This window comes from Tetrao urogallus (assembly GCF_951394365.1).
Source record: "Tetrao urogallus genome assembly, chromosome: 3".
Lineage (NCBI taxonomy): Eukaryota > Metazoa > Chordata > Aves > Galliformes > Phasianidae > Tetrao > Tetrao urogallus.
The window spans coordinates 78,309,289-78,327,274 of NC_136815.1; the positions used below are offsets into that span (position 1 = coordinate 78,309,289).

The 17,986-nt window shown below is 38.1% G+C and overlaps 1 protein-coding gene across 1 annotated transcript in view; it reads right to left on the reverse strand.

Annotated features, from left to right (window-relative positions):
• Positions 1–17,986, reverse strand: part of PIGN (phosphatidylinositol glycan anchor biosynthesis class N) — a gene marked incomplete at both ends in the record, with an annotated part of 92,683 nt that overhangs the window by 41,676 nt on the left and 33,021 nt on the right. The window contains 3 exon segments of the mRNA XM_079533491.1: positions 685–867; positions 3,130–3,208; positions 17,074–17,129. Coding sequence (XP_079389617.1) covers positions 685–867; positions 3,130–3,208; positions 17,074–17,129 — 318 coding nt within the window.

Sequence of the window (17,986 nt, forward strand, 5' to 3'; positions counted from 1 at the left end):
AAAAATGAATTTCCTAGGATTTTGTACGTTGTGAAAAATCAAACCATCAATCTTGTCCAAAAAAGTTTCTTTCAGCTTTTATGCCTTCTGCTTTACTCTTGCAAATTATAAATAAAAGAGTAAGCTGATCTGTGAAATCACAGTTCACTTTTCTATTAAAATAACTTATAAATTTTAAAAAAATGCCATCATGGAACCACTTGGAATCTGAAGGCTGACTACTCACTGGCACAGAGGACAGGAAGAAAAGTTACATGCAAATTTTGGGCCTTACACTAGAAAGCAAAAATCAAAATGGAAGTGCAAAGTCTGTATTATTGTAAAAAATTATTATCATTAACAGAGTGCTGGAAATTAATTATTAGCATTAATTGTAATAAAGAAATAGACTCTCTAATAGTTTTAAATCATTACATCTGCATTGGCATTTAGTAAAACGTGTAGCTGTAGGAAAGAAACTCAGAAAATACAGTAATGCACATTGTGATTTATTGATTCTAATTCTAATTCTAAAGGACCAAGTAGTAACACCAGGCAGGATGAAAGCATCAAGCTCCACAGCTTCCCAGTTTCCATGTGCAGCCAAGAGAATTGGGCAGTGGAAGGTGTACAGCTTGGTCTCCTGCACAAAGAGACCCAGCATACAAATAATGCTGAAAACAGAAATCCCAATTTCCAACCTACCTTATTATTACCCTGAGTAGCCTTAATCAAATTGGTGTGAGTCTTAATAATCACCAGAATCACGTAAGTCGTCCATCCCACAAAACTTACTGCAATGCTTAGGCCCAGGAATAACCTGTCATAAGTATGGTAATACGACAGGCCTTCCAAAGCAAGGTTAATCAGGGTTTTGCACAGAGATACCTGGAGGCAAACAGAACATACAAGCATCAGTTTAAAGCAGTCTAAGCTCCGTGCAACAAATCAACCTAACCAACAGCAGCTGGAGCTCAAGCAACTTTGATGCTCTTGACACACGTGTGCAATCAGGTGCAGTGTTTCGGCCAACATGTCTGTTGGAGCAGGCTCTGCTTCAGACTCCTGTTGGACTTAAAATCAACCATCACGTGGCTCCTTCACCACCCTTCTGAGCCACAGCAGTGGTGAGATGATGAAAGCCATGCAGGCAGCACAACTTGAATACCATCTACTATCAAACACATATTTTTCCCATCAGCATTATAACATATTTGACCTTCACAGGTGAGTCATTAAAAAAGCAGCCCTGAGTTTCTGAAGGTACCACATTTAAATAGGAGGAGAGCTATGAAAGCAGCTGCAGCTAGGTTTTACTCAGTTCTAATCATAGGTCTTCTCTATCTCAGTACTTCCCTTGCCAGTTAGCAATGGCTGGGGAGACACCAAGATAAAGATGGCTTGTTTTCCACTGAGCATCATTCCTCACACATGGGTGTGCTGATCCCAGTGATTTTTCCAAAGATGGGAAACTGAGCTGTGCAATTTGCGAACACTTTGTGAACACAAAGAATTCTCTGGTTGGTGGAAAGATGTCAATAATAAGAATCTGATTATTTGTGACGCTTCTTTTATGCCTAGGTATCCAGTAATTTTATTATTTTTTTTTAATAACTTAGCAACTCTATGAATTCACTCAGCACAGTTCTCAAGTCTAGGCACAGTAGTGGACATTTTACATCCATCTCCCAGTAGAAGCAATATTCTTTTCAATTTGAGTGCCTGAGTTCCAGTTCCAGCTCATTTTGAGAAAATCTTGACCAATAATGTGTCGTTACTCCCTATGACACACAAAATATTAGAATATCTCAAAAAGAGAAGTTGTTCAGCGGATCTGCCCCAATCAGATAAGAGATCAGGTACAAGGAGAAGGGCAATAATGTTTAACATGTGTCTTCTTTGAGAAGAAGCCTTACACACAACTCTAGGAAGGGCAAAAAGTTCCTCAAAATAGATGAATTACAGTATGCTGATATCATCTGCTTACTGCTACCTGTTGAAGTGAGGTGATAGATGCTATTTAAGCCATAATATTAGGACAAAATTCCCAGCAGTTATCAACTGAAAGGGACAAACTCCACTAAAATCATGTCATTCAGGATAAACAATCAGGAGCACAATCATTATGTGGAGCGGTTGAGGAAACTGGGATTCTTCAGTCTGGAGAAGAGCAAGCCTGGGGGAGATCCTACTGCTCTGTACAGTGACCTGAAGGGAGGGTATGGAAAGGGTGGGATCAGCCTCCTCTCCAGAATAACTAGCAACAGAATGAGAGGGAATGGCCTAAAGTTGTGCCAGGGGAGATTCAGGCTGGACATTAGGAAAAACTTCCCTGAAAGAATGGTCAGGCACTCATGAGGAAGGGAGAGGAAGCAGGAAAAAAAAAAAAAAGAGCTGACCTCTAGCATCTCATGGAATTATTCTTCCATGTAGTTGCCAGGTTAAAAGCAATCTCACAGATTAAATTTTTCCACATGCTTTTTAACACAGAACTCAGTAACTAAACTGAATGCTAAAATGGAAGACTTCTTTGTACCATTTAGCCCCACCAATTATTTCTGTGAGTGTTAAAACACAAACACTGGGGAACTGCCATAACAAAGTGCCCTGTCTCAGCAAGTGGCAGCAAATGCTTAGAAAAGTATTTAAAAACGGGGAAGCACAGAATGATGCTGCAAATGGCTTTCAGTTTCTGACAAACTGAAATGTGAAACAAAAACATGAACAGGTGGGTCAGGTAAGAGGACTGCAAAACAAAGCAGGGTCTATGATGGAGTGAGACATACTTTTTCATGCAACTAGCAGCTTAGAAAGGATGATCATGAACTACACTCCTTAGTTTCCCTTCAAATGGGCTCTTTTAACAGTGGAAAATATAAACACTGTGCTAATATACTGTGAAATGGTAACAAAAAGATTGAGAATTATGAGGAAAAAATGAGTAAGACAGAATTATTTGCTAGAACTGATGTCATGAAATGCAAGATTTTAGAGACATACGACAGGATTTTTTTGCTGATAAGTGAGATGAGCATCAGAAGGATGCAAAAAGTAATTTCTAGATTGCCTTCAAGTTAAACAAATTGAAACGTATTTACATATAGCAGAAGATCTCAGAGTTTCTAGAAGAGACATAGCAAAGACACTTACTGCTTCATTGTACTTTTGTTGCTGAATATATTCTCTTGCTTTCTTTAAAAAGTTGATCTGTTCAGAATCAGAAAGTGGTCTGTACAAGAAAACAAACATACATTAACATTAATGCTTCTTTTCACAAACAGAGGAAGAGACACAAAAACTACTTTGTAATCAAAAATGACTCTGGAACAAAAAGTATTCAGAACTTCGTAAGGGAATAAGCCATTTCTTCTCCACACGAGTCAACATTTCTGCTAACTAATTTACCCCAAAAACTTTTCATTAAGACTTTTTTTTAATGTCAGGATTCCCATCCATTTTGGTAATGCATATTCTCTCCCTTGTGCATTATTATTGACCACTGCTGTGGACAAGAAGCACTGCACACACAAGAATTAAACCATTTAATTGATTTGCTAGTCATGGTTGTAAGCTGTTTGTAAGCTTATCAGCGTAGAATGAATTGTTCAGGTTCCACAGTTGCAGTAGATGATATCTAACAATCTTCTCTTTAAAAAAATCTGAGAACTTGTCTCCTCTTCCACAGAGAACTATTAGAGTCCCCCAACTAGAGTTACGGTTGCACTGAGGTGTATGGTGAAAACACCTGATATTAATGAATTTGATTATCACCCTAAATAATTTCTATGATTCTTCCTTTACAGGAAATAGCACCATGGAAAAGCAAGCCAGTCAGCCGATCCACCAACCGGAGAAGACAGGAGCTAAGTCCCATTCCACTTTGTTCTAGTTAACCTAGGATGGCAGCAGACAGGATCTCCTAGGCAAGACAGCCTCTACCCCCAACCTCCAGCACTACAGGCACACACACTGACATGGATCACAATGCTGTGATAGCTGATCAACAGTCACAGGAAAGCTTTCCTTCACACCCTGCACAATGCCACTGAGGTACAGCACCATGCCCTCAGCACATAGTGGCCCAGCAGCGTGACACTCTCCCCCACACTCACTCCTCCACATGCCTTGTGCAGAAATCCCAAATTTATGTTTAGGCAGTACCAAATCCAGAGCCAGTCTTGGGGTCTCATTCCTATGATTTTGATCTGCAGTAAACACCTGGGTTGCCTCTTAGTTGAACAACGAGGCAGCTTTTGTTCCCACGCCACCACTGCCTTGGAACTCTTATTCCCAATTGTTTGCTATGAGCTTCAGGAACTACTTCTGCTTTCCAGCCAGAAATAGCTCATGCATCATAAGAATACAGACACTATCTTTTGAGCCCTGAAATAGATGAGAAGGATTCCGTGCTTGATCAATCTGAATTTTCATTACTAATAGTATCTTGTAGTATTTTGCTACTGTTTGCTTTGAGTTCAGAGCACAGCGCTTTTTTTGTAGGAGTCTTCTACAGCAAAATTGGATCTTACAAGCGCATCCTACTTTTTAAAAAGTTAAATAAGTAACTGTATTTTAAATGTTCATGTGTTTTGCACTTAGAAAAATCTAACAATGGTATTTATAAATGAGCAGAGGGAGAGAGGGAGTGAAATTCAATACACTCAATAATATATAAGAAACAGGGCAGGAAAAGACGACAGGGCAATGGCAAGTGTTTGATTATCTTGACTTTGGAGGGGAATTTAGAAAACAGTATTGAAGAGCACCGAGTGAACTCTGATTATTTCTGCACTTACTGATATGTCTCAACTTCACAGCCCCAAAGGCTATAGAACCAGAGGCTGCCACCCTGTAGCCAGAGAGCATGCACCAATGCTAATGATAAATCAATGTGGAATCAATTCTTCATGTAGGGTAAGAAGATGCTGAAGGTACTTCCCCAAAGAAATCTCTAATTTCTCCAGTTTTGCTAAAAGTCTTTTGGCAGAGGAAATTGCCCAAGGAAACAAATCAAGTTGGGAGTTTCCACTGCGTGATTAGCAGGCAGAAAAAGAGGTAACTTAACTTTTAGGTAAGGAATTTTTAAATTTTAAATCTGCAACAAATGTTATGCAGCTTTATTTAGATCTTCAAAACATCAGAAGTGTGAGACAATGCGCACTGCCTCAATGTAACCTAAGGAAACAGCATGGAGCTGTGATAGAAGAGGTTCAAGCTGCGTGTCAGGAAAAGGTTCTTGACAAGAGAGTGGCTAGGCACTGGAGCGGCCTCCCCTGGGCAGTGGTCATGGCACTGAGCCTGACCAGAGTTCGGTGAGTATCTGGACAATGCTCTCAGTCATATGGTCTGATTTGTGGGTGATGCTGTGTGGAACCAGGACACCATGGGCTCTGTGATCTCTATGGATCCTTTCCATCTCGGGATATGTTATGATTCAAATTTTATTGTTGCTGCCAGTTTTACTCTTACCCTATTTAATGCAAAGGCTTGTACTAGAAAAGCTGTATTTTTATCTTTCACATTATACCTTTCCATATAGTCATTTAACTATAAATACCTTAAACATCTTTTTACTCTCAATAGTCGTTTTATTACTAATGATAGTTTTAGAGAAAAGAATAAACTGATCAGTTATTTCCCTGTGTTTTAGTATGCAAAAACCCAGAGGCACTACTATTATGCTAATGTATTCTCAAGGTCATCTAAGGCACGTGTGCCATTAATATTAATAGAAATAAAATGAATTTACTGATCATTATTAGAAAGATAATGAACTCTACAAAGAAACAAAGAAGTTGTTATGGGATTATATGTTCTTCCCAGCTACCCATCACCAAAATCCAGTTCTACCAAATACAAAATGAGAAGCTCACCCAGTAAAATGAGGTATATTTCCATGACACAACAATACTTAAGTTTTATTCTCTCTATTAGCAAAAGCACACAAAAATAATGCAGTTGGTCAACTCAAATTTGTTCTCCTTTCTTTGAACAAGAAAATATTACAGAATACATCACTCATGTAATGTAAAATGTACCCATAAATTTAAACAACTAAGAACTCAATGGTCACATATTATTTATATTATAAGCATTCACAATGTAAGGGCTGTAAAGATTTAAAATTACATTCTCCACGGAAAATGATGATGGCACTATGAAAAAGCCACCTTAAAAAAAATAAAAATAAAATTACTTATCAGAAAATTGCTTATCAGAAATTAGCTCCAACAGGAAAATCCCAGCTTCATCCATGAATAAACACCTTAGTTGAATAAACAACTTAGTTATGGAACAAAACAATTGGGCTAATTGTGCAAGTGCTCATAAACTATCCCTTATGAGATGTTAGCTACCCTTCTCATAAGTGTACCTGACAAAATTAATCTTTCCAACACATCATTCATGCCTTATTTATAAGTTCAACTATTTGACAGCACTCATAGCAAAACTGTGATGAAGGAAGGCTACCATAGCAATGTCAAGGGGACCTCTCCTTGGCCAGTAAGTTTTATTTATCATCATGCTAAAAAATTACCATCCCCATCAGCATGCTACAGACAACCTATGAAATAAAAATCGTGGAACAAAAAGAGACATCTTGCAATTATATCTTTCCCCTCCATTACTAGTATGTTAATTTTATTACGTCTGATTATTTGAGTAATGATTTATAGCCATTATTTCATATAGTACATTTTCCAGAATTATACTATAAAAAAGTAACCCCTTAAGATCTGTAGTAGTTTAACACTTAAAGGCTCCAGATGTAATTATGAAAGTCAAGGATGCACATGCAGAAGGGTAATGCTTTGTATGAAGAAAAATGCTAAGCTTTTTTAAGATTACTGTTAACTGAAAAACTTATTTCAACTGTTTTGCTTCGAACGCATGCAAATGTCCTTGCATGTAAAATTGACTGCTCATGCTTGAGAACTTTTAATTTCTTGCAGGAGGATTCAATAATCTCTCCAGGACAAGCTTCACATCTATGATCCACAATGCACAGATGTGCACTGTCAGCTCATGTACATCTACATCCTATTGCTTCCTACTTTCCTCATTAACAAATAATTATACATATATACACACCCATCCCGTGCATCCTACAACACTGCAATGCAATGCAAATGCAAAGATTGCATTTCTATGACTTGTATCCACCAGCAGCAACAGCAGTAGCTGCTCAACAAACTAAAATCTTCAACTCTTCATATTGCATAGTTAGAGATGGGGGAAAAAAACCAAGCCATTCCTTTTGAAAGAAGTTTGAGATCTAGAAGGTAAAGATTCCTTAAACCTCAAAACCCTTAAGCCCCAGCAAGATGAGAAAGACAATTGGAATAAAGCCTGTTAGGATGTTGAATGTGAGACAGCAGACCTTCTCATCTGCTTTACTATGAAATTTCTAGCCCTAAAACAGTTGGCAGGTAAAGAGGCATCAGATGGCCACCTGCCAAACAATCCCAGTAAACCCTTTTGTCAAAAGGCTGAGCAGCCACAGATTCTCATCCTCTTCTCAAGATGATTCCTGGCATTTTGACAAATTACAACCTGAAAAAAAAAAAAAATGCCCTGAACTAACATTGCCCTTCTCATCACAAAATTATATCTGGCACCATCCCACCCACAGAGCAACCCAAGCTTGCATGGCAGGCACTCATATTTTGCTATGATGTGGGCACCGAGGGGCCAACACTATAATTTCTGCTCTCACCAGGAGGGAAAATAGCCAGCAACAGAAGTAGTTGAATATATTCAGGCTGTTTACGATCTAGCCCACTGTGAGGGAGCCATACCAAGAAGGACAGATTGCTTCCAGTTCAGCAATCCTGCAATCAGCTGAAATAGTACTTAGAGGACCAACTATTACTATTTTGATCCACATCACTGCTGTTGGCAAAATGGCATCTTAAAAGCAGAGAGATAAAATGGTTCTGGTGATTTTGCTGGGCCGCTACTCAAGATGTACCAGTAATGGAGCAACACTTTCTCACAGCTCTTTTCAAAGCAGCAACAAGCTTCAAAAACAAAGTCAGTCTCCTATAAGATGCCTTCATACACTCCCACCATACAACAGACAGCATTTCATTGCACTCCAGGTGAGCAAGGAGAAAGCAAGACAGTGATAGCAAGCAATGCAAGTTCATTTTGATACAAAAGTGGCTGCATGTTTATGCCTGATCCATAACAACCTCATACTAAAAAGCAATCTGCAAGAGCAGAGATTTGATACTAAATATTATTAACTAGCCTAATCTTATCAACCTAAAATTTCTTTCACAGGCATCGTGGATAGCCTTTTAGGAGAAGCAGAATGAAATACATAATATAAAGCCTTGCCACTTCCCCATCAAGAGCAAAGAATCGTCAGAAAGTGAACTGCAAGCAATGTGAAGCCATGAGTTCATTCAGCAAACCAGGGAAAAATCAACCAAATAAATATTTCAAAAATCACATTCTGGAACCATGATGTTTACTTCCCATTGAACTTGCTGTATAATAGAGAATACATGATGCTACTAGAGGCAATGATCAGGAAAAATGACTGTGTTACAGTTCCATGGACTTCACCAAACGGCACATTTACATTAATTTCAATATTCATTCAGAAGCTGATTTTCTCCATTTTTGTCCTCTATCTAGTTCTTTAGATATGCTGGTTCAAAGGACTGCTCTACTGTGTATTCTTCCAAAGATCTGCTGCAAGCACACACTGTGAGAACGAGAAACTCCTTTGCATATATTTCAGTGATCAAACAGTGAAATATCAAAGATTAAACGACTCAATGGGTAACTTGGTGATGCTTAATCTGTTTAGATAGACTGAATCCTAACAATTTACTGAAATGCTTTCTGCTCAGCTACTGAACAGACAAGGCCTATGAAATTTAGTTCTCATAATTCAGAAGACGCACATAATTTAGAAGTGAAAAAAATCATGGCAACAGGGTAGTGTGGTAAAGCTGTGCTTATTTAAAGAAAAGGTACTCCACAACACGTTTATCACATCTGCATAAGGGTCAGGACCCTCAATATCCCCACTACTGTCTTAATCTACTGCTCTCTATTCTCCCACTCCTCCATTGTCAGGAGCTTCAGCTTTGTACTGTTTGAAATTCAGCTGGGTTTTTGTGGTTTCTGGGTTTTCCATCTACTTTGCCAGGGGGCAAATGGGTCAGTATAACTGGAGGGCTGTGCTCAGTTGTCTTTGCAAACTTTTTTCTTTAACAAGCAATAAAAAAAAAAAAATAAAAAAAATCACAGAATGAAAGAAAAGCAGTAAGAACAGCAATAAGAGACTCCTGTTTTAAGATCTTTTTTGCTCTTTTTGTTCTGTAGAGCATAAAGAAGAATACACACCTGCAACAGTTACCAGTAAACATTGTTACTGATACATTTCTAACACTTAGGTTTTCACATTTACAAATATACAAAGTAAGAAAGAGGACATCAACAGAAGCACAAGAAGTGGTCTGACTGCTAATGGTTTAACTCTGGGCTAACAAATCCTAAAAACTAAAATAGCCTTTATTTCCACAGTTCAGCATCCCTGATGAAGCATATTCATATATTCAACAGCAAAGTGCCTTAGGATATTTATGTAAATTCTTCAGATAGCAAAGATGAGAGAAAAGGAGCTAACTGCCAGCTGCCAATTCACTGAACAGAAAGAAACAAGATAACTGGGCTGCATATAGCGTGTGTCTGCACGCAAACTACTGCTGCAGGAGGTGCAGACAAGCAGAGGCCGTACTCTGAAGCGGTCCCTGTGGCCCTCAGCGGAATTGAGCAACTGGAGCAGGGATCTTGCAGGGGTAGGGTGTTCTGTTAGAAAAGTCAGCCAGACTTGATGCAGAAGCCTTGGAAAAAGAAGCAGTAGAAGGGAAGTTGAAGATCCTTGAAGGAACATAAACGAACCATTTTTATAGTTTTCTCTCTTTCAGTAGCACAGGACACACACGCTGACTATCTGATAAAGTACTGTGTATACAACAAGACAGTCCTAATCCCTGTGAAATGTATGAAGATCTATAATCATATATTGAGCTGCATTTAGATATCTGCAGTATTATGGCACGCCATGCTGTGCCACAGGTTGCCTTCTGCTCCATGATCCTTCATGCTGAATACTTAAACACGGCTTGTAGAAATCTACTGCTGAAACATCACCCACCACCTCACTGTGCTCACACTCACTGTTTGGCCTCCATAAACATTCGGCAAGCATTGATGAATGTCAGTGGGCACCACTGTTTCTCACAAAGAAAGTCAGTGAGACACCTTCACTTGATTCACATGGCATGTCCATTTTGGATATCATTTTGTTAGCTACCCCTTTGCTGCCATCTGTCACACAGCAACAAAAAGTAATGGAGTACTGGTGGGAAGGTTCAACCTCTACTGTCACACCACCAATACTCACCTCTGATGTTGCCAACGTAGCAAAATTAGAAGCATTACTTTCAGAGTAGCCCTCGTACATAGGCATGGGGTGTTTTACCCAGCAACCCAAAGGACATCAGATTTACTATTTTCTTCTTATTTTAACTTATTAAAACAGCTATTTTAAGCTATTTGTCGTGCCTTTCTTACTGATATCCACAGAGCCCTGTGCTGGTTCTCTCACCTCACTCACTCAGGAATATTCCCTGCCTTTCCCATGTCACTGCCTCTGCCCATCCTGGATGTGACCCCCATCTTCATTACATGAAGCTTCAAAGTCCAAGAAAAGGCCAAACAGATTTACACAAGGAAGCACAGAAAAACATTTAAATCTTTTGATATATTATCTTATAGATTAGCCTCTTAGCTTCTTCTAAAGACCTTACCTACTTCCCACTGGGTAATAAATCCAATTACGTTCAGTCCTTCTGCACAGAAGCCACTGCCAGTAAGCTTTTCATATAAAAACTAAAAGCTTCTGGGTGTGTTGCTGAAGCCTGAGAGCAGCAGGACGCCTGCCTTCTAAGAAGATTGCATCCTCCCTGATCAGTGTTCAGCAGAGCATTTTAGACACAGCATATCTAGTGAAACAGAAGCTCACTTTTTTTTTACTTTTTTTTTTTTTTTGCCAAAGCACGTACATTTTATAGCACAGAAATTAATTTCTAGTACATCTAACAGTGAAGATTTTTTTTTCAATATAAAAAATTGGTATCATAGCTTTTTTTCCTCTCATAACTTTTTGTTCAAACATACTTACACCAGTTCTTAAAACTAAAAGCAGAAGAGCTTTTTAAAAGCTGTGGTCTGCCTCCCTGACACCAACAGGCTAAAAGTACCCATATTCACCTACCTGTACTGGCTACCTCAGAAGCAAGCAGACACCAAGATCCCCATGTTCTGACACAGTGGTGGTCCAAATAGGAAAAGGAAAAGGCTGGCTGCCTTGCCAGACCTCACTAGCTGTTACCAGAAGTTGCTGTCCCTTATTCTTACCCACAGGACAAAGGGGCTGAAATGTCCTCCGCGATGAATTTAGCAGTGCCTCTGATAAATCAGAGTTCCTCTGGAAACACAAAGTATTCACACAAATGAACAAGGGGAGTAATCACTGTTAGAAATACTCTTTCCTCCTGCAATAGTTCCACCCTTTCTCCTCATATTTAACTGTGAATGTAATATCAGCACATTACGTCTCACTTTCCCAAATAGATGCCATTTATTTGAACAAAACAAGAATGAGATGCTTTAAAGGATGCACTATGTCTAGTGACCTTAAGGGACCCTAACCCTCATGGGGGAGGAGAAATTACTTGTTGCACTTTGATCCAAACGTCAGTTTTGTGGAAATATCAGTTTTGAAAGACAGAGTGAGCAATGTAGCGCTGTGTCTTCAGTCACAAAAAGGAAGAAAAAAGTATTAGTGCATAAGGCATTTTCTGAGTTTGCTGTACATCTTCAGAGACATTATGAAAGAACAATTTTCTATCACCATGACAAATACATGATGTATACCTATGTGGAAGGACTCAGCCTATGTGATTGATATTTCCCTGAATGAAACCCATGCAAATTTTTAAGGAGTCATACATCTCCCTGGAGAGCAGGGAGAATGAAAAGTTGCATTTGAAAGTAGCAGAGAAGCATGGTTAATAGCTGTACACTGCACATATTAAAAATGCTGAGATTTTCTACAGAGCTATAGCTTTGGAAGTCATGGCTTGACTATACGCAAAAAATAAGTCCTTGGGATGATTAAGATGTTGTATTCAAGCAATTAAGTTATTTTAAAGACGTAATATCAATGTGGTATGGAATTTTTCATACATGAGAAGATACTGATCTAACATTAAACCATGCTTAAGCTATTTCCTGAAAAACAATACAACAAACAAAAAAATGCCTTACTGATATAAAATACTGAAGATATCAAAAAAAGCATAGCTAGAGGAAAGCAAGCACTGATTATAATCCAGCTGCTCATCTTCTTTGTATATGATTCTTCTTAACCTAATGCTCCTGCCATCTCGCTGTGTGTCAAATCAGAACCTGAACAGCTGGAAGCAGTCTTCTCCAAAAGCACTGTATGCACTGGACATACACAAAAAGCACTCCTGTGCTTCTATGTAATTTAATATATTAAATCACTTGCACCTGTCTGAATAATCAAATTGCTTTAATTGGTTAAGAGAATTTCCATGCAACACTGATGTTCCCTCTACTCACCTCAATACACCAGTCCTCCCATTCTACACCTCTCAGGATTATTTCCACAGCCCAGAGATGCCAGCTTTGGGAATGCTTTTGCAGCAGTAGCATCTGGCCCCTTGGCATACACCTCTTCAAGCTATGCCAGCTCTGCAGTTGCCTTAAGGTACATCAAGTGGTCAGAATGCTAATAAGAAAGTTCACTATCCTGGATATCAGTTTTCCTCTGTCAGCAGTCTTCAGGTTTGTCCTCCCTCTCTCTTCCAAAGCATCTGGCATTTTTGTACCTGCCTTTCTTAAATATAAAGGTCAGAACATAGCCAGTGTTCCAGCTTCCCAATAAGGAAAGTCTCTGATTTTGCAAAGCAAATAATTTCTGAAGACTCACTTGCCTTTCATAAATAATGGAAAAAGCGAGTAAAAGGAAGCGGGAAGGAAACTCAATTCAGACAGTAAATCCCTTTAGGCATTCAACTAGAATAGACTATAAGTATTATAAACAATTATTCAGTGTAAGCCTCACAAGTAACTTGCATATAAGTGAGGGACATATCTGCTTTGTATATTCATCCCCCATGGGAGAAGGTTGTGCACCTGACCCTGCTGAATCAGCAGACACTTGAAGCTGACTTCCTTCCAAAAGGTGTACCTGTGAAACAGGTAACCCTCAGCACACACTTTTAGAAAGGTTTGCTCCTTGATGAAGGGACTTGGACTAAATGTAAACAAAATCACTTGTCAGCCAAATGCATCCTTATCGATAGATACAACTACCCAAACTCTTGCCTTCCCTCAAATGTGGGCAAGTAGACTAACCAAAGTTTCCATTATACAACTAGATCCCTCCTCCCCATCCTTATCAACTGGACAGACGATTTAGGGGATGCAATTTGGATCCATATAAGGGAACATTCTCTTTCATCCCCTATCCACTGAGCTAATCACACCTCCATTAGAGGATTGATTCCTCATGAAAATCAGAAATCCCAAATTAACTCAAGAAATTTTCTCTCTGCCAACGGTATTGTCTAAATAAGAGAAACAGAGCCCTGTAATATACAAGAAATAGTTTAATGCTTTTAGTATAATAGATTCAACATACAATTCAAACACTTGTTTTTAAGTCATTGCCTCTGAAGACACGAACAATTTTCTAGTCACTTGATAGTAATACACTTGAAAATTCAGGCTCAGAAACAGGATTTTCACCACAATATAAAAACATTTTTTACATGCTGAAAAATTAAGCTGATGTTTTCAGTAAATTCTGCTTTCTACAGAGTATGTTATCTGTGAAAGTACCTCTCTCCTCCTAGATATATACAACCTTAATAGTAATTCTATCAACTTCTCTGAAAATTGAATGTCTCAGCTGGAAGTTTTAGATTCGCTTACCTCTTTGAACTCACACCCACATTTCTGTTATACAGACTTAAGCAACGTTTATTCAATTACATCATTTAAATATTTTAAGAAAAGCAATTCTAAGACATCTTTGTTTATTTTTCCATTATCATGATAGTGAAAGAGAATCTCTAATATTCAAGAACAGAATGCTACATTTTAAATTTCCACATAAAATTGATGGTCCCAAAAGCCATGAAGTATGCTTCACTAACCTCCAATAAACTGGGGAGTAATAAAACATTATGCTTCCTGAGCTTCGAGTTACAGATTTACAGCACCACAAATATTTTAAAAGTACATTAAACTCCTTTCTACAAAAATTCAAATAAACGAACAGATGTAGAAGAAACTACTTACACCTTACTGAAAGGATGGTAGCAGCCAGAACACACAACTGTGTTCAGCAGTGAGCAGGGTCAATCACAGATTAACAATAATTTGTGGACAAACTGTCCAGACAGAGGACAAATCCAAAAAATGCATAGCTGTGCTTAAATACAACCTCTATACAATTACAAATTGTTCTGAAACAGCATAGCAGGAAATCACCTGCTTCAGATGCAAAAGTAAACTATCCAAAGCTTCACCTATTTAATTTCTATTGAGAACAGTAGAGCAGCTGCATCATTCCATACCCTTTTATATGCTAAATAATAAATACTACTTTGCATCTGCAGAGATTTTTGCCTTCTAAGAGGTTGCTAATTTAAAATTATACATAAACAATTATACATAGACTCCTACTAAGCATTTTTTTTCAGTGTAGTAGTATTAGTGGAACAACAGGTATTGTATTAACAGATTTCAGACTGGATCACACGGGCCGTAATGTTGCTGCCTTCTGAGTTTCTAGCCTTCAAAACATGTTTGGTAGCACTACTTAGACATTTTAACTGTCAGATCCTCAGATTTCTTCACACGGACAAAGCTAGCTGTGAAGTCCTGAAATGCACATCTCCTTGCTACCAAATACACACAACCTGACCTACAGTATCACAGAAAAAGCAGTCAGAAGGGGGATACGTTCCCTGAGCATTTCACTCTGGTTCAAGCAAAATTTACTTAAACCATTGATGAAAGTTGGCTTACTCTAACACTACGACATCAGCTACAGCTGAAGCTCAGGCTTACATTTCACCGCTCCCACAGTCACCTCCACACAAAGGAATAGATCTGTAGGTGCCATATGTAGAATTATCTCAGGTTTTCCTTCAGTTCCTGCAAGCTGGACTACTAGGAAGCCATTTGTCTGTTTAAGAATAAGTTTGTCCTCAAATGCTTTACCACAGTTATTAATAAATGGTTGGAGAAGGCCTCTTGGTAGCTTCTCAGACACAGGCCCAGTTTCAGAAATGAAGGAATGCTGTGAATGCTACTTAGCACCTAGGCAAACACTGCACAGTATATGCTGGATGAGTATTTGCATTATTATGTGATGGTCTGCAGTATGAAACTTTTCCTATTTTCCTGCAGTGAAGATACAAATTTATCTTCTTGAGAACCAAATAGAGTCTTTACTCACATAACATGCAACCATTGATAACTTTTGTAAGGTAATTCACAGACCCAAGGAATCTATTTGGCTTCACATAAAAACATTTCCCATGAAACCATTACACTAAATTCTCTTTCAGAAGCTACTTAAAAACATTGAGAGTCAAACAAATTTACTTTTTCCAGCATACCATGCCAAAAAGTAACAATACTTTTACAACAAGTTTTAGTCTTATTTTCAAAGTGATGAATGTCTCAAGAGTTTCAACTTTGAACAAATTAATATATCACAAAAAAGAAAAAAAAACACCAGTTCATAGGGTAACTAGTAGCACTTAGTTCCTTTAAAGATAAATCTAGCATTAAGAAAAACTCATCCTATTTTACTGAACCAGATATTTCTTGTACAAAGGTAAAATTTAATCAAGAGCTATAAAGTCAATCTAAGTCTTCCCCACAGAACCAAAGATGACTGACCATCCATTCCACGCAGCAATTTTGTTCCATATGATCAGTGAGTTCTTTGATAATACTATCGTCAAGCAGAATGTTAATTAAAACATTCAATATGTGCCTAAGATTGACTTAACTGTGGTTGCACAGACTAAGTGTCTCAGAGCCTTTCCCTTTGAAGAAGTTAGTGGTATAAAATAACACAATAAATCTCTGTTCATAAACACAACAATCTTATTTAGCAGTTAAATGTGCTTCACAAGGAAAGATTCAAGTACTTCACTGTTCCTATGACATAAAGATCTTAATTAACATCAGTTTTATGTCTCAAAGGAAAACAACTGCGCTCAATGACAAAGCATTTTTGGAGCACTCCACATAGTGAAAACAGAACTGATCCTGTGCACCCAAAGCAAGTTTTCTCAGACCTTCTGGGGCAGGGGGATGGAAATAGGATAAAGCAGCTTTAGCCGGATAAATCTGAAGGGTGAGAAGGTCACTAACAGCTCTGCACAATAGAACAGAGAGCTCACAGCTAAACAAATCTCTTCAAAAACTCCTTCACGGATTTGGAAATTCTAATACTAGGCAACAGATTCTAAAGATTTTGAACTTCATTTCTAGCTGTAAGATATTTTGTTTATTGGCTTTTGATTAGAACTTAAACTGCAGAAGAAACAATTCTTAGTCCAATTTTGATTCACATACAAACAAGGAAGAGAACAGATTTTTTTTTTCCTAACCCTATAGTGACTTTAATCTCCCAAAGAATGCTACAAGAACATAGCAAAAGGCTGCAGTGAAAGTTACCGTGACTTCTCTATAAAGATATATTGTTAAAAAGGTTAAGCAAATAGCTCTTAAAAAAAGATTAATTGTAAGGAATTAAACTTTTTTCTTAATCTACTTCTAATCAGATCTTTGAAATATAAATGAATTCAACAGTCTTCTTTCTAATGCAAAGTTTCATAGTTTCGTGAACACTATGATTTAATATAGACTGAAGAGACCAGATTTGTCTTTTGTTGCATTTCACTGAAATAACAAAGTGCTGAGACAAGCAAGTTAAGTTTTAAAGGCACTTACTTAAATGGTGTGAACAGAAATGACAACGTAGTTCTCTTTTTCTGACTCATTTTAACCTGCGTAAAAAAAAAAAACAACAGATGCAAGTTACAATAAGAACTGTATGAGGCATTAAACTAAGTCACAGAAGAGACTCTTCTATGGAAGAGTCTTCTAGGAAAAGGAATGAAATCAAGTTGTCAGTATATCATCTGTGCAACTCCTCTGAGCACTGAATCAGTGTTTCTGGAAAACCAAAGCTGCTCCAGTGCAGGTAGAACACAATCCCCACTCCCTCAATTGGTGATTGATATAGAAGGATTTCTACAGTTCTTGGGAGAAAGGAAAGATGTAGCAAGAAATACTAAATGACTTCAGCAACAGTCTGTTATGAAAGAGCCATTATTTATGCTGGACAGGAACTAGAACTCAGCTGCTACAGTGTTCAAACAATACTATTAGATCGATTAACCTGCGCTTGGCTAAAAATAGAAGATTTTGATGACAGAGTCACTTTGCCCAAGGCCCTTCAAAACATCTTTAAGGTCTCCTGTACCAGATTGTCTTGAGTTTGACTGATGGCATAAAACAGAGAGAACTTTCTAGCACAGTGCTCTCAGAATCTGACAGCTTGAAGTAGCAACCCGCATGTCTCATCCTATCCATGCAATACAACATTCTCTCTCCAGGGAGTACAATCTGTGGTCAGGTCACTCCATCACAGAAAAAGTAAAAACTCACTTGGCATGTCTAATCCAATGCACTACTTCTGCTTCAGCAATGAAATGCAAAAGAAATTCACAAACAGTTCTTCCGAAATAATTCTAGAAAAAAGCCACTCAACAAGAAAATAGTCTAACGCTAAGGAATTACAGAATAAACATAAACTTACAGAAAAGTAGGACAAGAGCTACTAACTTTTCCTCAAGAACTC